The sequence below is a fragment of the Vidua macroura genome, chromosome 4, assembly GCF_024509145.1.
Source record: "Vidua macroura isolate BioBank_ID:100142 chromosome 4, ASM2450914v1, whole genome shotgun sequence".
NCBI lineage: Eukaryota > Metazoa > Chordata > Aves > Passeriformes > Viduidae > Vidua > Vidua macroura.
Window position 1 is genome coordinate 4,136,344 of NC_071574.1, and position 21,139 is coordinate 4,157,482.

The following is a 21,139-nucleotide window of genomic DNA, read 5'->3' on the forward strand; positions in this document are numbered from 1 at the left end:
CTCTACTTCCTATTTTGTAGCTTTTGCATTTCAGTTTGACCATTATTTCATCCAACATATATTAGGTAACTTCAGAAGGGACATCAGTTAAAGTAACCATCAACATTAATGTTTGGTTTTTCAGACTGGTAACACTTTGCAACACACTGCTTTTGGGTATTCTTTCTAAAATAGAAAGATGAATAGAAATACTTTTCCCTTAAAATAACTCTTTATTTCAGCAATTTAAAATGTCAGATTCACAGAACTCAGAATGGCTGGGGTTGGAAGGGGACCTGGTCCAACTCCTTGCTCAAGCTGTGCCACCTAGAGCTGGTTGCCCAGGATCCTGTACATTTTAATATCTCCAAGGATGGAGTCTCCATGGCCTCTCTGGTCAATCTGTGCCAGAGCTCTGTCACCTGCACTGTGAGGAAGTATTCCATGATGTTTAGGGGGAAAAATTAATTTTAAATATGTCATTACTCAGCTATCTCTTCCCAACAACCCCTCTCAGATAAATGATTTAATCTGTAAGTGTACTTGTTGCAGGGTGGAGAAATCATGTAAAACTCCAACAAATCAGTAGTTTTTAAATATGCAGGCAAATGTTTTAAACAGCATATAGCTCTCCACAGAAACAGGTTTCCCACTTTGCTTGTTTTACTGATTAGTAGAAGGAGAAATGGCTCCCAGAGTAGAGACTGTGGCTGACATACCAGGACTCCTGGCATCTCTCAGGCAGGTAGGAGACTCCATATGAAGCAAGGCCTCTGCAGCTTCAATTGTCTTATCTCTGCAGTGCACATTACTGCCATGAACTGATGCTTCTACTGCAGAAGGATACAAAAAAAATTATGAGAACAGGTTACTTATAGAAGTCCACATGTATCCCTGTACAACTACACTTCTCAATCTTTAACATGAAAAACACAAGATTATCTGATGTCTTCACACCTTTTATACCTGCCTGTCAACAGAAATGTTTAGGGAAGACATAAGACAAGCAGAACTGACACTGTCACTTCCTAGATTAGATTTCTGGTTCACAAGAAAGCTACTCATTTCCATGAGGAGTTCAAGAGCTTACAGAAAGAGACTGAGATTTGTCTTCTGCCTTCAAATTAACCAGAAAAAAAACAGATTGTAATGAGGATGATTACAAATTACCGCAGCGGAACGGAGAAGTAGTACCATATCCAACTATTATCCCATTAAAATCTAAAGGTCACCTCTTCAAATTTTCAGTCTATTGGATAAATATATACATATACATGTCTGTGTATATACATATATATACATAAACAAGACTAGTTTCCAAAACATACATCCTGTTTTGATGTCTGACATTAAAAATAATTTTGAGTTCCTTTTAGCAGGTTGGTTGTTTAAAAAAACCACAAAGCACAACAAACAGTATTAAGGATGTGCTTTATGCAAAAACTAAGGGAAGAAGGTAAAAATAGTTCTTTTTTCAAGTTCTGAAAGCTTAGGAAAACTAATTAATCAAAAATAATGCAACTTCAAGAGAGCACAGTTAAGTTTGATACAGTGCAGATCACAGCACCCTGAACACAGCAGCAACACCGAAAAAACCCAGTGTACCATGTAGAACTACAATTCTATGCACAGCTAACTCCATACTCCTCACCCTTGTAAAGGTTTTGGAAAGTGGTGACTGCAGAAACACCTGTTGCCCATTATCCACACTCTGGCCAAGGTAGCTGTCTCTCTTCAGTTGCTCTTTCCATTTATGGCCATCTGCTCTAAGCTGAACCACTCCAGCAAGGCAGCCAGCAACCAGGAGATCTATCTTTAGCCTAAGCAGAGTCACCTATCTCTAGTATCACAGAACTAAAGAGGATTTGGGAATAATTCTCTACAAAAACTTCAAGGCACGTATGCTGTTACTGAAAACAGAAAGAACTCAAGGTTTGTTTAGTGAAAAGCAGGGAAACATAATGCCAGAGTTGTTTCTGACTTAAGGAAACACTGGATACACACAGATTCCCTGCAGGCTCACATGGGGAAGCTTTCCAGCATATTGCAGGTTTTTTCAAATGCAGGCATTAAAAACTTGAACAACCTACTAGCTAGCAGATTAAACATATCAACCAGAAGCTGAAAGTGGATGAAATGTGGAAGATGCATAAATGCAAAACTACAGGTGACAAAGTTCTTCCTGAACCAGCCTGCTGCTTACCTGCTGACTGGCTGATGGGATTCCCACCACAGCCTATTAGCTATGGCCTGGGATGCTATTTAGAGGGCTTTATCTTTTGGAACAGTAGATGCCTGTTAAAGCTGACATTCCAACACTGCTTCACCCCAGGCTGTGAACAACAGAAGCTTACCTAAGAGCACAGGAAAATCAGGAAAGGGTCTTTATTTCACATTGTTTCTTGGATAACCAATGGCAACCAGCACAAACTGCACCATGAGCCCTTTCCCCAGCTGCAAACCCTGCATGCTCCCCATGCTCGGCCAAGTGTTTCCTTCCCAAGCAGCTGTTTGGGCATATCCAAAGTCAGAGGCTGACCACCTGCATTGTAACAGACCAACCCTCCTTGTAGCAGGAAACCCTCTGACTAAACATTTCTCTTTCTAAATAAAAGCTTCAGTTGCACAGAATTTGATTACTAAGTTTCCCTCATCTACCTGATAAAAATTTTCACTGATTATCAGAATGCAGGAACAATATTCAGACAGTTGATAAAAAACGTATAAATTCTACAACACTACTGAAATTAGAAAGTCCAAATCAGTATTTAATATGTTATTATTCTAATGCATGCAATAAGATTCAAAGCATGTCAGCAAAGCTTCTCCAATCAGATAGCTGCTTCTGTGCCATTAGGTTCAGTATACAAAGGACTTTTGTAAAGAAATTCAAACTTAGTTGAGAAATTTCCTCCTAAATGCTTAAAAGTATACAAAATTTTCCTACAGAGAACAGTTTAGATGCTGCACCACAACTAAGAGGTACTTAGCAGAGGGCAAGAACCAGGCAAGAAAGATAGCAGATAGCCATCTATGTACTTTTCCAGTACTAGGATATTCTGCTGAAAGACCAAAGTTGAGGGAAAGGAAATACAACCAGCATTAGGGACTAAGACTGCAAAACTGTAACAGCAGAGCAAAGGAGCCACTCAACCTCTCCCCTAAGCAACCCTTCAATTTCCAATAAAAATATACTATCTACTCCACAAAAGCCTCTGACACTTGAAAAGACACACTTCACAAATGCTTTTCCAATGGGAGCTACTTGGGACTCCACTAAAACTGTCACCTAAAAAAAAATCAAGCAAAAAATAGTAACACTTCTGGCTTTGGCTGAACAACACATGCTGTCTGTCTATCACGACAGTTAACAAAGTAAACTAACATTGCCAAAAGGACAGCTATGAAAACACTTACTAAATTCAGTTCTATTACCAAGTTTCAAGTCTTCCCAGCTAACTAATTCTCCTTTACCCAGTACATGGTTTTCACCTTAGAGGCATTTGTCTACCCAGTGAACATCAGGAGCTTGCATTTCCTCACAGGGAATGTTTACTGCACCAACACAGTGGGAAGAAAAAGGGAGAAATTTGTATCCTAACACAAATTTATGTAAAATATCTTTCTGACATGCTAAAAAATGTCTAACAGAAGACAGCATGTCAGAGTGCTCAGATAGAAGACATGATGCCCCAAAACAGCTAAAAAAAGACATAAAAGGTGAAGTGGGGGAACAGGCTCTCTCAGAGAAGGGATGGGACAAGAAAAAAACAAGTGGCTCTTCTTGCAAATGACTAGATCAAGAGTCATCAACTAAATTACACTTGTATCACAACAGTTCTCACAAAAAAAGATGGAAGGGAAAGCAAAACAAAAGGAGTTGGATTCCACAATTAAAAAAGACAAATTTCCAAGACTTTGATACACAAGTATCACATTTCTAACCAAAGACTGAAGTGCATCACCCATTTCTCTAAAAATGCCCAATTCTATTTCTATTATATTTATGCTATCAACTATAGGCAAGACCACAAAACTAAAATAGACGGTACTGTTTCAGTAAACAATACAAGGTGTAGGTCTGTTATATTATACAATCATTTCAGAAAGAACTGTCACTTGCCCAAATGAAGCAAAGTAGTTTATGTGGATGGAAGTAAATTTTCCACATTTTGGTAACTGAGTAACATGAGAACTGCCATTTACTGATCTAAAACACATCAGAGCTAACACCACCACTTATCTTCCATTCTTTAAAATCAAATCTTATCTTACTGCTTTTATGAAAGAATCTGAGCACATTATTTTAGAATATTTAATTTAAAATTTTTGATCTATTTTTAGGAAAAAAAACCCTCAGGAAACAAATTCAGATCTAAAGTGTAAATAGATAACTAGGCTAGTTGATGTCTATCTTCACTGTTGGCCTAATGTTTGCTAACTCCACTTTCTACCCAAATAGTGCGTATAGTAGATTATTCAAGGTTCTCAACAGCTGTTACAAAACACTAACCATGGTAATTAAGCCTGAAAGGGCTGTACTTTGGATTTACAGAAAAAAAAAAAGGCAACATATTCATTTCGTAACAATGTCCCCCCCCTTTTAACATAAGACTAACAAAATTAATGAAAGCAATTTATGAGACCAAAAACATGGACTGAAATTTTCCAAATGGTACACTTTTGCACTGCACTACAGCCCCCCACTTTAACCTGAAGTGCTATCAACGTCTGCTTTTACAAGGCCAACACTTAACTGTAGCACCTGCAACAGCCCACCCTTTAATATTATCAGGCAACCAAAGCAACATTTTAATGAAGACTTCACAATTCCAAGCATGGACTTCAGTAAAGAGTGACTACCTATACACAAACAAACCTCATTAAAGTTTACGGGCATTCACGTGCTTGTTTTATTTCAGCATTTAAAAACAGCAGTGGAAGTTAGTAACAGTGCTTAAACAACAGCTTAATTAAAAGCAGTTGAATTGCCTCTATAGGTAATCCCCAGAAATCTTTCTGTATGCAAAACTTGACTGGAAAAGAAAACATTCTTCAGTTTACTGTTTGTTCTATGGCAGACATTTTTTCAGAGAACAAAAACCAGTTTCTTGGGTTTTTCAGTATTTCCCTAAGCCTGCCTCTGTTCGAGACTCTCAGCCGCACACAATTTAAGGATGATGCCTAACCCACTGCATAAAGGCAAATCAGTAACAAAGATGAGAGCAACCATCTCAAAACACTTGTTTCACTGTGAACCATTATGTTATCAGCCCAATATTGACAGAAATATTAACTACAAAGCCAAAACATATCTTTGTAAAGTCATTTAGGAGTTGCTCTTACAACTGGCAATTAAGTTAACACTAAGCAGTAACAATTTTGGGTCCATCTTATTTCCCACAGTTATTAAACACTGAAGTTTTGTCAACACTGAAACCAGCAGCCATGGGAAAAAGCAACATATAATTATTATAATCCCTCAGGATAAAGAATTCCTCACTTAAATCCACGTGATATCTGCATACAAAAGGAAGTAAACAGATACGGTATATTGATAGTACGATGATGGGAACACTAGACATGCGTAGGCATCACTGCAATACAAATATGGAAAAAAAAGGAATGAAATTGATTGGGCTAATGAGACCAGTAATGACAAAGGACATCAAAAAGAGCAATGCAAAGGTCATTCATTATTTATCTAAGGGCTTGTTCTCAAGCAATCTAGTTACAGTGACTTAAGGTGTTGACACAATGATCAACTACTTAAACGTTCTCTATTCAGGGACAATCAAAAGTAAAAAAAACAACTCACTGAAATCTGCAGTAGTGAGAGCTGCAGAAATGAAAGCTGTCTACTGGCAAAGTCAAGCTACTGCTCCATCCTAGACCCAAGTGTCAAAATGCTTAGGACCCACTCCCCTTCTGTTATGCAGCAAAACAGTTCTTCGCTGCTTTGTAGCGGGAATTTTTGTCATGGCTGGGGTGTGGGTCACCCTCCTCTGAAAAATCCTGGGTATTTTTCCACATTAAGTAAAATAAACTATGATGATTATGTGACTTGGCCCTTTCTGAAAGCATATCTTAATACACTGAAAAACGACAAGAGTATATCTTTAGACCTGTAAAAATCCACTGCCATGTCGATGCAAAGCTGGTATTAAGCTTGACTCTCTCTGAAAATTCATGTGCAGCTACTGCACAATTCATTATCTATAGTGCCATACACTGTACTGTCTATGGTTCCAAGGACTGCTTTTAGAAGTTGAGCTTCATGCAGTAAAGGCAAAAATAAAATCAGATCTAGTACAACTTCGGGGGAGAGCTGAATGCTTGACACCGCATTTGAGGCTTGTGTCAGCTGTAACCTTGCTCGTTCTCCGGGGCTTTACCACACTTTAAAACAAGTCCTGCGATCACTGGAGCATCCTATTGGCAGACAGATACAACAAAACGGAAAGAGACCAAACCATGCAGGACTCTTGAACACAACCCCGAAAAAGTGCATGGGCTAAAGGGCCCATGCCCCGGCAGCGGCTCGGCCCGGGGGCTGCAAGATCCGACGGTGCGGAGGAGCGGCCAGAGAAAGCGCAGCACCGAACAAAACGGAATTCCCGCCGCCTCGCTCCTCCTCACCCCGCCGCGGCTGCGGGGCCGCCCGCAGGGAAGGCTCGGCCCAGGACGGCGCAACCTCCCGCCCTTCCCCCGCCCGTCGGGGGCGCCCGCAGGCAGGTGCGGCCACGTGCGGCGGCGGCGCGGCCACTTCCGTGTTTACAGTCGGCTTCCCTCCGGTGCCGCGCGCGCCGCCGGCGCCGCGCCGCCACTCCCGCGCCCGCCGCGCGCCCATTGGCGGCCGGCGCCCCCCCGCCCCCCCCCCCCCACCCGCCGGCGACGGCGGCCCCTCCCCCGCGCGGGGCCCCGGGGGAGCGCGCCGCTTCCGCTACGCGGCGCGCGTGGGGGAGGGGGCGCCGCCGCCCCCCCGCGCCGCACACGTGGGGCCGCGGCCCTGCCGGCGGCGCCTCCTCCCGCCCCGCCGCCGGAGCGGAGTTTAAAAGGGCAACGGGGGGGCAGGCACGGGAATAGCGGCGGCCGCCGCGCGCGGGGGTGCGGTGCCTGGGGAGGCCGGGCCGCGGCCCTGCGCGCGGTGCGCGGCGGCGGCACTCGGCCTGCCCGCTCAGACAGCGTGGCGGCAGCGCTCGGAGCGAGGAGAGGGGCCGGGAAAGGCGGGAGGACAACAGCCTCGCGCACTTCCTGGTTCTCGCCCCAGCCTCCAAAACCCCGCTAAACTCCTCCGCGCGCCCCGCCGCAACTCCCGGCGGTGCCGCCCGCGCCGGGAGGCAAGTGCCGCGGGCCGGCCGCTGCCAAGGTGATCACTTCCTGATTGCCCTCCATTGCCTCCCGCTCGCCGCCGGAGCGCGACGTGCGCCGCGTCTTGCCCCCCGCCCGCCCCGGCCCGTCCCCGCTCCCGCCCGGCGTCGGCCCGGTGCGGCGCAGCTCACCGGCCCGAATGAGGAGGTCGAGCTGGTTCGTGGGCCCCTCATGCACGGACGCCGCCATGTTTACGCTGCCGGAGCGGCTTCACATTGACGGGCGGGCGGGCGCGCGCAGCGGCCGGCGGCGAGGCGCGCTCCCGCGGGCGGGCGGAGCGCTCTCCGCCACGGCGCGCGGCGGCGGGAGCGCTTCCTGCGGGGCGGCGCGCGCGCGCGGCCCTTTCCGCTGCCCGCCCCAGACAGGAAGTGCCGCGCCGGCTCCCGCCGCAGCGCGGGGCCGCCCGCGGGCCGCGGGGGGAGCCGCCGGCCGCCCCGCGGGGCACGCAGCGCCTCCCCGCGCGGCTCCGGGGGCGCCCGAGGGCCAGGACGCGGCGCAGCGCAGCCCGGCCGGCCCCGCACGCCTTGCGCTCCATCTCTCCCAGCCCTCGGCCGTCCGCACCTCCGTGCCCCGGTGACGCTTTGTGACCGGGGCAAACCGCCTACCGCTATAAACCGGACGGTCCTCACCGAGGCGACCGCTGACGCATTAACAAGATTTCTCCTTGACAAGTCCCTGGGGCACCTATGTTAGTAACAACTTGCCAGAAAAGCTCCGTGCCTGCAATCCACCTTATCTCCGTTAGAGTAACAGGGCTTATTCCAGTTAGCCATCCATCCTTCATCTCTGAAAAGACTTGTGGGGTGAAAAAAAAGTTTCGTTGCCCTCTTAATTAAAAAAAAACCAAACCACTACCACCACTTTTTAGGGTTGCATCCTCTCTCCCCTGAAGTACACCTGTCTCGGTAAGGCCACAGCATTGCCTGCCAGGCACCAGTCAGGAGAACTCACTCTCCACGCTTCCTACCCAGTCCCTGCGCTAATTACTCCCAGGGTAAAACTTCAGAGCTGCATGAAAAGAGCAGCTGCACCAAGAAAAGCCAAGTATGTCTCACACAGAGCTATGCGTGGAAATGATACAGAGGAATTCCTTCACTAGCACCACACACCTGAGTAGGCCTACGTTGTTAAGCCAAGAATCTAGCAAATGCCTGCTGCCTACAGCACCTTCCTTGAACACATCATCTTCACAGCTCCATTAAAAGAAGGTGAAGGGATCCAGCTGCAATACACAATCTCTTCCCCTTTCAAGTTTCAGTAGTCCTAGGACCCAGAACAGAAGGAGCAATTTAGAAACAGTTTTCCCCAGCGCCAAAATCACAAAATAGTATCCAGCAAAAATCAACTCTAGCTGATAAATTTAGTGCTTCAAATTCCTGACAAATCCTACTCATCCACTACAACTCTCAAGACATTATAGGAATACATTTTCATGACTGTATTTATACTTAATGTTTATAATACACAAAGAAAAAATCAGGCATTTTGTAGATAGCAGTCATCTATTCCTGGGTGTAAGGAGTTAAATTTGTTCAGTGCCTCATCAGATAAAGAGCAAGACCTGCAAGCATCATTCACTCTCACATTCATGAGAGAGGCCTGGTAGGTCTGTGCTAAAATTTTGCCAGTCAAGATTCTTCCACAGCCAGAAGCACGGACAAATAAGGCACCTAGCCAGCTGTGAGGGCAAAAAGCTCTCATGCAGATCCAGCTTTGCCAACAGCAGAGTGCTCCTGACAGCTTTTGTTATTCAGAGAGGTGGAACAGCGGTACTAACAGGAATTCCTCCCATCAGCATATTTCCACTAGGGGACTCTGCTGTGTTCTCCAGCAGAAATTTTCCTAGTGAAGACAAGCTCAAGGACAAGAAAAGGCATTTTAGGTAGGCACACACTTAAATGTGCAATAAAATTTAATAGTCGTTCATTAGAACATCCTCAGATTGACATGGAAGCCTTACGTGGTGTAGTTTAGCAACACCATAGCTTCAGCTTATGTACAGAGTACTGGAATAACCATGTAGTCCTGTCACTTTGTCCTGTGGTACCTCCTGTTGTTAAAAACTATAATTTACCCACATTTCAAGCAACAAAATACAGTTTAGAAGTTTATCTGTTTAGATCCAGATCAAAAGCTGTACTGAGATGCTAATGCCTTTGAAGATCCACACCCATGTCAATAGGAGCTCACACTACCATACTCTGGAAAAGGTGCACTCATAGTTTTTTCCTTTTTTGATTGCTGTGTAATTCAGTGAGGATTGTTTACTGATTTCAAAACTGAAGTGTCTGACATACCCAATAAAGTTTTGCCTGAGATGTGTGGACTCCTTGAGTAAGTGCATGCAAGTAATCGGCACTGCGTAACTTTTGACAAACTCCATAGGTCCAAAATGAAAAAAAAACACCAGAGTATTAAACATGAAGTTCTTGGTTTAATACCAGTTTCTTAAGTAGCACTTATTTACTACTGCAAGCACAGACTTAGCACAATGTTTGCCAGTGCACATGAAATGGACTTGAACAGCTGCACAGAAGTGCTCTGATTCTTCCCTCTCTCTGATCATACACAAGAGAGAATATCACTGGATGCCCAAGGGATTCCGATCACTTGAAAATGAAAAGATTTTGAGCCTGTGCACTTTCAAGATTAATATGCAAAAAGCCACAACAAATTATAAAGTGACCTTCATAAGGTCACTTATATAGATAAGGTGTGCATACCTTATCTATAGTAGTATTAGAGCATAACACTGTCTTTAAGAAGGAATGCAACATTCTCCAGAAGTCCTGCAGTTTCATCTGTTTAAATTATATATTATTTCTAGTATTATATGAATGCTGATTGATTTGTCATGCTAATAAAATCTTATTATTTCAGGGGAAAAACAAACAGTCAACAGGAAAAAAGTAAATGTGCATTTAACTTTTTAATCTATTTTAAAGCCTCCTTTCTAGGCTAAAAAGGAGGGATACAAAATCTACTCAGTGGGTGGCCCACTGAAGCAAGAAATACTGTAATGGAACAGGGCCACAGGAAATCGCAGAAATTTTATTTCTCTGGTATGAAAAAAGTAAAAAAAACCCAAAATTTAGAGGAACAGATTCTGGACCAGCATCAGTCTTTGTCAGACAGAAACATGTTTATTTATCCTAGTTTATTGTTGAGGGGTTTTTGTTTGTTTTTATTGTTACTATACACAGACTAAACATTATTGTAATTTTTTTACATGCAAGTTCAGCTGTCAGGATAGCCAGGTAGACCTACATGCTACATTTTCCAACTGCCAGGAAAAAAACCCAGTCAAAATGTTTAATAAGCTGGAAAGTTGCCATTCAAAATTATGCTTCTAGTTACTACAATCCTGTTTTGTCATAAGCTTTAAGTAACTTCAAGACAAGTGAATTGTATCTCCATTCTTGTATGAACACAGGCGTAAATATCTATCAGCTCATGCTTTCTGGTCAAGAGATATGGACAACTTTGTTCACAATAGGAAATAAAATAAAATAAAGGAATTTTATCATTTCTCTGCAATATACGCTAATTAAAACTCATCCCAGTTCTTCTGAAAATCTGAGAGGCAATTCAAAAAAAAGCAGCTGTACGTGACTAATTGCATCCAAAACAGCAGATGTAAATTCAAAATATGAAAAACTGGTGGGCTTCATCAGATTTGCAGACTTGGATTGGAATAGAATCATCAATTATCTTAAGCATCTCCTTGAACAGTCCTCAAAACTAATTGAGCATTTAGTGCTTCTAGAGGAATTGTCATTCTCCACTCCCACAGTCTCCTACGCAAAGTTGTGTTTCCTACAATTCCCACATGTATTATGAAAACATTCTCTGATAACAGACTAGTTTCTCTTGGAAAACTACTTCACAACCACTGTAGCTTGAAATGCTAAAAGTGCAGCCTTCCAATGGCACCTTTTCCTTCCACTGACAGCAAATAATTAACAGAAAGAAAGAACTGTGTGCATTTAATTACTTTTAGCCCCAGAGGATTCCAGTTGTATTCTAGTAAGACAAAGCTACCCTGGGAAAAGGCAATTCTCATAAAGCACTTGCTTATTCTTACAGAGGTGACCCGTTTGAGTGAACTCAAGTAAGTAGCGGGTAGATGGCAATCTCTTTGTGTGCTGGTTTGGCATGAATTGATTTGTGGTGAAGAGGGAAAACGTCAGCCACCCAAGTGGCTCTCTGTGAGGAGCTGCTAGCTAGAGCAAAACCATTCGCTGGCTACCTCTGAGAATTAGCACACTGCTAAGCCAATTAGAAAAAAGCTGATAACGCCTCTATGATAACATATTTAAGAACAAAAAAAATGCGGGAAGCTGTCTTGCTGCCTGCTCTCAAAAGGGTTGGGGGGGCTGGCTGGGCCCCCTGTCCAGAGGGGGCCACTGAACCTTGTCCTGGCACAGCCACCAGGCCATGCTGCCGGGGTCATCCTGGCACCGTGAGCAGCTAAGCAGCCAGGGTGGCGCCGCACGGCTGCAGTTGTCTCGGCATGGCTCGCAATGGACTTTATTTACTTAGCTGCTTTTCACCAGCCGTGCTGCGGACAGAAAGACAAAAGCAGTGATGCAGTTTTTCTTTTTTCGGCGTCCTGCATGAAGAAAAGGCACGGAGTGGAGCTGGCAGCCAGTGCAGCTTGTGCAGTGCTGGCAGAGACCACATGACCAATATAGAGAAAAGCACGGTGAGAGATTCCCCAGTTGCGGGGCCTGGACAAGATCAACCTTTCAGCGCCGCAGAACTCTATAAAAACCTTTCAATTGATAGAACCTAAGAACAAACAAACCTACGAACACCAATTCTCTCCCGAGTCAGAGAAAAGGAAAAGGTGAAGACACGCGAGGACAATACGGTGACACTAAGGTCAGTGCAAAAGAGGGAGGGGGAGGAGGAGGTGCTCTGGACATTGGAGCTGAAATTCTTCTGCAGGCTGTGGTGAGGACTGTAATACAACAAACTGCTTCCCTAAAATTCATGAAGCACTCACCCAAAGCCCATGAGAAAAAAGCACTCGTGTTGGAGCATGTGGATGCTGAAAAGCTGTGATTGGGTGAGAAGCTTGAACAGAGAGAAGGAAAACACTCACTTTTAGAAAGAGAGGAAGAGGACCCTCGCTTTTATACTAGAACAACTTATCCTTAAAAACTGCACCCCTTAAGCCAAATGGCCACAAAAAGCAGCTGTGGGAAGACTGCTTTGCTTGTAGGAGGGACTTCACATTGCAAGCAGGTTCCGGGCGGACTGTTTGCCGTGAAAATTAAAACCGTGTTGGAAAAGTTCACAGAGAACTGTTTCCTGTAGGAAAGACCCCACAGCATAGCAAGAGACTCCTCTCCCTAAGTGAACTGAAGAAAGACTTTTAGACTGACTAAAAATCCTATGTTTTGTCTCCCTGTGCTGTCAGTGGGATGGAAGGAAGGGTTGGGAGGGGAGAATGATAGTGTTTCAACTGTTTATTTTTAGTTCTCATTATCCTCTTTTAATTCTCTTAATAATTTTTTCTTTATACCTTTTAAAATTTTAAGGCTGTTTTCCCTTAAAGTGTTTTTGTCCTAATCCTTATCTCAACCCATGAATTTTCTTTCCCCCTCCTCTGCTTAAATATAGCAGAAGAAAATGAATAAATTATTTTTGTGGGTGTACTGGCATTTGGCCAGTGTCAACCTATCACAGTCTGAGGGCAATACTTGCAGTCTACATAAGATATTGCAAATGATTACAGAGTAAAAATCCTGAAATGCCAACCACTTCAAAAAGCTGCAAGTAACTTCAGAAGTCCAGGCATGTCCTGTCCCAAGTGCTTACATCATCTACTAATTTTAAAGTTACAGAAAGGTCAGTTTTGCCCAGGATCCTAAAGGAATTCCCATCTAATAATTACAGAAGTAGCTGCTATCTTCAGCAGCAGGCCATCACTGTTGATAGCTATTTCTGCATTGCAAAGGTAACAATACAAAGAAGCATTTTTAACAGTTAAATGCCAGAAAACATATAAGAAGATGCAGCCATCTGTTTTATCAGCACATCAACATAATCATTACCATCCACTGTGGATTTGACAGTAGAAGATATCCGAATAACAAAATAACCACAGAGTGTCCCAGGAAGACAAAGGGAAATATTGAGGAAAGTGGTCCATGACTACGCCAAAGCTCCTTTTCTTGACTACACCATCCAAAGTCTAACAATACTAAAGCCAAGTGTCTGTCACAATCTGCACCTTTGTGAGTGAACTCAGGGTCCTGATGTCACTATTCATACAGCAATTAATGATTCCAAACAGAAAAAACAAATGTATCCTCAGGATTTGGCACTACCTCTGACAAACTGAAAAAGAGTTAATCAAAACAGCAAGGGTCTTCATTCCAGTATTACTACTTGTGCATGCAGAGTAAGAAAATTCAGCTGTCTTGAAAAAAAATTAGAAAACCAAACTACCAACATACAAACAATCAACATTTACACTTCCCTGCTTTATAAGGAAATTCCTTCTTTCCAGGGTAGTCTATTAGACAATGGTAAGTCAGGTATTTGCATAGTGCTCTATATGATTTTACATAATTAACAGTATTTGAGACTGGTAACAGGTTGGCATATAAACTATGTCACACTTGAGCAATTTCTCTGTCCCAGATGTATCATTTTGAAGTCCTTAAGGCTTATCTGATAACAATCATCTATTCTATAAGTCCACTGAATGTTTTTAAGGACTAAATGTCCTGCTCAAACACGGCTTCATCTCATCCTACAGTTTGCTGTCAACTACAATCTCCCTTTTAATATGCAGATCACCTTTAAAAATTACTACTTTCAATAGCTTTTCACTATCTTTTTGATCAATAAACACCACTAACTCTTATGCACTCATACCACAATGGCTTTGGATGCCCCATTGCATTCTAATTGCAAGGTAAAAACCCTCAGATTTGTCAGCTTACATTAGTAAAATGTTGTGGCTGTGTTTTCACAGTAATGACCTACAAATTGTCACTCCCAGCTGCAACTGGAGTAGGGAGTTTAGAGGAGAATGCATCTGAAGTCCAACCCAAAGTGCCCCACACTAGCAAAATGTTGAATTAGCCTCACATCAGCCTCAGAAAATAAAAATTATGTCTGAAATGTGTAGTTAAATTAGACTTTATTACAAAATAGTTCGTTTTGCAGCACGCTTTCAGTATGAATGGAGCACTGAATGCTACAAGGCAGAAACCTGAAATCTAGAAAGAACTGGACGCCACAACCCAGCTGTTACCATTATGTTAAAATACTATTGTCCATGGAGCAGTTGTAGAGCTCTTCTCCTTAATTTCTCAGAAAAGAGAACACCAATAAAGATGACATAAAATCTAAGTTGCAGATGTTTTGTTGAATAAATCCTAAAACAGAAGTGCTAATTACTTTTAGGGGAAAAAAACTGTGCAGGAAACGAAAGCCAATAGACTATGAGAAGTATTAAAAACTTGTTAAGAAGGATGTGTCTTTTATGATATAAACATGTTTACTGTTGCAGTAAACAAAATTTTAAGGCTGTAACTCAGTTCTCAATGATCTAAAGGTACCACTCCCAAGAATATCAAACAAAAACGGAAAGAAATTAAAATACTATGTCAATCTGAAGATTTTATTTCCCCTTCCAATCATTACAAAAGGTACTCACTACTTCCACAAAGAATGCCATAAGGTCACCTGAAATTACCCAAATTTCTAGATTGTTTTTTCTAGAAAACTCCTTTTTCTATTCCAAGCAAATAGGCATATTTCTCTGGAATAAAAACAATGAACCACTAAGTCTTTCTTGTTTGCTAAAAGAGACTTGGGTTTTACATCTGTAGTTAATGGACTGATTTTACAGTTAAAGGAGTAATTATAAACAATGATCCTTGATTAATGAATCAAGATAGATTAGTGGGAAGGAGTCTGATGGGGGGCAAAACCCCCCATACTCCACTAGAACTAAGAAAAATTCGTGAGTATTTATAATGATCATATAGCATATTTTATTTGAATTATGCTTTCATAAATGTGAGAAGTTTTTTAATTAAAAACAACATTGCAAACCCTGATTCTGCCCTTGGCTCAGCACTGACTGTCCTTATAGTCCACACAGTTTCAAATCCATTCGTAGAATAGCAAACCACAAGTAGAACAATTTAGTGAACAGTACCTTTTTAGTGTCCTAAGTAAATTTTCCCACAGCAGCTTCCCTACACCATTTTCCACACAGGGTACTGATCCCTATCACTGGAGGCTAGAATAATGCTATATTTTTAATATAAATTATGAAGCTTTAGATTAACTGCAAAGTTGCCCGAGGCTATTTGAATGTGTGTTGTAATGCTATAAACCACATAAATCAGTAGTCATTGGAATTGCCAGTGAACTGTCACAAGAAAGGGAAAAAAGTCAGGTCCGTGGCCAACAGGAAATATACTGACAAAGAAGGCTGTATTATGTGAAAAGGGATCCTTTTCAAGTACTGCCAAGATGAGTTTTAGTATTTACCATGCTGTCTGTAGAATCTAGAACCACCAAAGGTATTAAGTATACTCATTCTTGGTGCAACAATGATACATTTCTCAAATAACATGAAAATTTTTGTAGCAATTAATTCTGTCATTTATGAAGTAGGATCTATTCACATTACTTTAGCAATAATAGATTTTTCTAAGATGTACAAAAAACAAACTGTTGCACCTCTCTAAATTAGGACCATTAGCATAATAAAGGCATGTACTTCAAAAAATTAGCACCTTAAAATGCTCTTTAAACATTGTATCTTGTTTATTGCCTTAGCCTGCTTTCTCATTAACAATTACCATTGTTACCACCTATCTCCTACATTAAATTGCTACCTATCCACAGCCCACTATCTCTATTACAAAATTAAAATTTAAAAACAGCTCACTCAGATTCACTGTCCAGTATCCATTGCTAATAATGGTGCATTACCAAAATGAATGCTTCTCGGGGATTTCATATTTTCTCTCCTGCCTATCTTACCTCTCTGTATGAGAAATAATCCAGAAAGACTCCTGGCTGTGTCAAAACATGTTGCTCACAACACATGCCCCACAAGACTGCCTTCCTCTGAGCAGCCTAAACCAAGCACTCCTTTCACCAACACTGGACATTAGCTCTGTGCAAGGACCACTACTCATTCTCATGTATAATTACACCATGAAAACCACACTTTTGGATTAATAGGTGTATACGCTACACAAATAATACTTAAAAGATGGACTGTAGGAACGAGTGTGCATTCATAGTTTTTAAAATCGTCATTCATTTTAATTTCTCCTCCACTGTTTATTGGCTTTTCACTGCTTATTAATTCTCAGATCAAAACTATTACAACAAATAAATATTTTAACTGATTTAAATATATCATCTTATCATACTAAATTTTTAAGGACATATTAATGTCAAACTGAAAAAAAGGCAACACACAAAACATCAACAAACTACATGCAGTCAAGACATATCTCTTATCATCTCCAGCCATAGACACCAAATTATCAGATCAACTGCCTTATAAATTTTAAGACAATACTTTCAAATATTAAGGCTTGAAAGCACCCACGTCCCTTTCTTTGATTGGCAGCTTACATAAAACTATTCCTATAGAAGAGCTACAAGTTTTTAATTGTAATTTCCCCCAGCTTATTATGGCCATAAAATTATGCTTAAAAACATATGGAGTTCATTTGCAGCAGCTCTTTATCCTAAAAGAGCTGTTCTGTTAGCCATTAATCTACAAAACTTTTACTAGAAACAGCATATTTAATGTTTAAAAACAACTTTTGAATATAAAAACCTTTGCAGTATAAGCTTTAAAGGTTTTCAAATATAAACTGAAGTTGTAAAACTCAGTTTGGGAAGAACACCCTCAATTCTCACCTTATTCTTAAAAGTTTTGTTACCATAGTCAAAAATTAAATTTAATACATTATTTCATAACTTCTCTTTACATTTATTTGTTTAACTTTCTAATTAGCATATTTCTTTCACATTTCAATAAGCTGGAATTGTAAGTATTGTCCCAAAACCTGCATTACTATTTCATGCTCACCTTGTGAAGTTGATGCCTGCGATTTTTGCTGCAGAGCTACAGGATAACATCCAACTTGAGAAGGATGTATGAGCAATTACATCCACTGTTTACTGAGAAATCTGCACTGAAATTTACCTAATCTGATGGGAATGCATATAGACTTAATGGGATGCCAAGTTAAGCAGCTGAGACAGTCTCTCACCTTTATTTTGCTTTCCTGACATCATGAATTTAAACTCCAGCTCTAAATTAGGCAGCCGCAGGACAGGAGCATAAGCTACCAATGTCAAGTGGGTCTCACCAGTTACAGATGGAGTGCCCAAGAGGACCTGTCCTCTGGTTGCAGTTCTACGTACTCCCTACCCCAACATTCTGCTAATCCAGCAGAAATTTAACTCAACAAAAATACAAAACAGTTAAGGGTTTCCTTGCTATTTTTCTTCTTGCAAAATTAGCATAAAGAAGTATGAGAAGCAACACAAGAGAGCAAGAGGGAAGGACAGCAGGAATCACAGCCCAACAGTTAAGAGGTTATTAGGCTGCTATAGCAGCACCGCTTTTGTTGCCAGAGATACTTTAAACATACTTTGGTGCCCCTCAGAAAACGCAAACCTGGTCATGCTCTGTAGAGAGAGGGTGTACAGAAAGATCTGTGCTTATCACTAAACAGTTCAGCTTTCACAGCAAAGCTCCATTCCCTTCTTCATTCCTAACTTGTTCCTTTATAGATAGATGTGTTAATTTCAATCTATTAGGCTTTTTACCCATAAAGGGACAGCCCAACTCCATTCCACATAGCCACCCACTCCTGCAACCAAACCAGCAATAATAAACTCTTGCACCAAAAAGGCAGGATAGGAAGGGGCAGACAGGAAGGGGCAAGAGATGGAAGATGGGGTAACTAAGAGCCCTGCAGTCCCTGTTTCCAGCTGTCCTGCAGTTGTTTGGCTCACACACAGTGTAAAACTGAATTCTAACCAGCTTCCCGGCTCAGCTGATTTTTAAGAACTCCAAGTTTGGTTGTCTAGTAAAGTCCCTGCATAAGTACATAGCCAAGACATAACTGAAGATCTGCCTGCTCATGAGGGAGGAGACACTGTGTTACAATGCAGCATCCTGAATGTAATGGGACATTTTTACCTGCCAAAGTAATCCTGTCACCAATGAAGCCTAAGCAAAACTAAGCTGAGAGGAAAGAGATGTGAACCCATGTCAAGACCTCCATCCCGTAGGTAGACACATTCCTTGGGGATTTCTAAAAGTACAAAAACCTCATGGAAGAAAAGAATTAAGTAAGTCTACCTGTTTCCACAGTTTCAGTCTCAATTTCTTGTTCCTCTGCTACATCTTGCATCAGGTAAGTCTCATCATCATAAACCAGGACCTGAGCAGCGTAACCCTGTTCTAGTCTGGCACTAGGAACTGGCTCCACAACCACTGCTGGGAATTCAGAGACAGGCTCATTTTCCTATAGAAAGGAAAAAAAAGGAAAGAAAAGAAAAAAAAAAAGCTCTAAATACTGCACTATTGAACTCTATGTCAGTGTTTTCCTCTTATGTTCTCAAATTTTTTATGAAATAGTGATAATAATTTTAAATATTTTAAAAGGAATTTTTCTTCCAAAGTAAGAGATTAAAAGAATAACAGATAGTTATCAGCCATTAGAGGGGGCTTTCTAAATCTCAAAGTTTTCCTGAGTTTAAGAAAAATTTAAAGCACCAGACAGTTTAAGATATTAGAAAAGAGCACCATTTCTAATGAAGACACTCAGCTGTGGGAAGTCTTTCTCATCCCTCTGCTTGATGAAAGGTAACAAAGGCTTTGACTATGCACTGCAAGGTACCTACATCTGACCTGTGTCTTTTGAACACATGTTTTGGTTTAAATGCATAAGTTACTACAGAAGAACTGACTACTTCAAAGCCTATATGCTCATCTCTACTTATTTAAGGATCAAAATGTCTGTAAAAGCATATATAATCAATCAGTTAGTGTTGCAGAAGTAGAACCGTGCCAGATTATTTTTATTAAAAGCTACAGGAGAGTAGAATATATTTATTATTTGATGATAAGAATGCAAAATAAAGTAAAATATGCTGTGCTGGCTGACTTTAAAAGAGGTCTATGGATTGGTCTGCTCAACTTGTTCTATACTTCACATCTGAGATCTTTAAAGAAAGCTTAGTATAGAATATAATTTTGTAAACCCAGTCTACTGTTGTACTGCAGACTTCAAAACTTCCTGCTTCCACTGCTGTGACAACAAATTCTTCCACTAAAAGGTATTTGAAAAATGGCTGCACTCTTACTCCTTACACAACAATCTCATAACCATTTCATTTGTTTTCACAGCAAGTTTACAGCAAATTTTCTTTCAAATTAAGATAAAAGGTTTCAAAGTTTGATAGTAAATAAGTGCTATTTACTTTTCTAACCTCTTGATTTTTTATTTCATTGCTGTCAAACTCCAGGGCGGGGCCTCCATTGTCAATCACTACTGATGTCATGGTGCATCCCTCGAAGACTCTTTGAGAACTGTTATCTCTCTTGAAGATACTAATGCTGATAACCTCAGGATATCAAAGGCTTGAATTCACAGTCCACTGCTCTTAAACAGCTAGGCAGAGGTTGCTGAAACACAAAATAATTTTAAGTTATTTGCATAATTTATACTAAAGTCTTCCAATGTTTATGAAATCTCTTGCATACATCAAAATAGGGCATCAGCAAGCACTGAGATCAGTGCTTTATAACAAAAGACAGAACATTTTAATAAAATCCATCCATTAGAAGGCTACAACAATCACTGAGGTCTGCAAGAAAACAGGATCATCTAATATGCATTGAAGAAAGAAATCATCATCAATACTCCAATGGGCAAGCTCAATGAGTCTGCTTTTCAATAGCAGGAAGCTGGTTTAAACTAAACTAATGTTGCACATTTAGGGAAACGCTTGTTTGGATTCATGCAGGGTAACTGGGCTTCCTACAGGCAAGGTTACACTAACAAAAAATGCAAATGCTGATCTCCCCAGCCAGATGCAAAGTAAGCAAGGGATAAGCACAAGATACATTTCAAAAGAAAGAAGAAATACACACAATTTAGAAAAAAAAAAGTCTTTTTTTGCTCACATAGGCAGTTCACTTTACATGGTGACGCATGACTCATACCTAACTATATTTAATTTGTAACAGCACAAACCCCCCCAGAGTTACTACTTTATTTTCCATTGTTTCACTTGTAAAGGTAGCACCACTTTTTGATGAAGAAGAAACCTAAGACCTCCTCTGCTCCTCAAACAAGACTCAGGCTGAAAAGCCTTGAAACCATATACACCTGCCACCCTCTAGATTTTTAGAACAAAAAGACTACTCCTTACGTATCCAAGAGTCTTTAAATTCAAAAATATGTAAAGTAGAAAAACAATTGCTTATGAATACATGAAAATTAGCTATCGGAAGAAAAAAAAATCCTTTTTATTGCAAAACCTTTTCTTCTTCTACAGTTTTCCATTTATATACAGAATAGAAATACTGCCAATGAGCCATAACCCAAAATAGAAATCCAAATAAATGAAATTGCAGTTTAATTTGGAAACTCAGACGTTCTAAGCTGTTTCAAACATCAGCATTATTCCTGCAACTCAAACTCACATACGTGAACGTATAGTGCTTCATATGGTACCTCTGCTTAAGCACATCACAAAGCTAATTTCA

General features: G+C 41.2%; 1 protein-coding gene across 6 annotated transcripts in view; it reads right to left on the bottom strand.

The window, feature by feature from the left end:
- The window catches only part of ELF2 (E74 like ETS transcription factor 2), a 33,209-nt gene that overhangs the window by 7,473 nt on the left and 4,597 nt on the right, over nucleotides 1–21,139 (bottom strand). For 2 of the 6 annotated variants that reach the window (XM_053974975.1, XM_053974976.1), the window contains exons 2-4: nucleotides 19,849–20,053; nucleotides 18,725–18,890; nucleotides 699–812 (exon numbers count right to left, since the gene is read on the bottom strand). In XM_053974975.1, the coding sequence (XP_053830950.1) occupies nucleotides 699–812; nucleotides 18,725–18,890; nucleotides 19,849–19,929 (361 nt within the window). In that variant the 5' untranslated portion in view covers nucleotides 19,930–20,053. Of the gene's footprint in view, nucleotides 1–698; nucleotides 813–7,481; nucleotides 7,581–18,724; nucleotides 18,891–19,848; nucleotides 20,054–21,139 lie in introns of those variants that run through there. The other 4 variants (XM_053974977.1, XM_053974980.1, XM_053974978.1 and 1 more) reach the window with 4 other exon arrangements.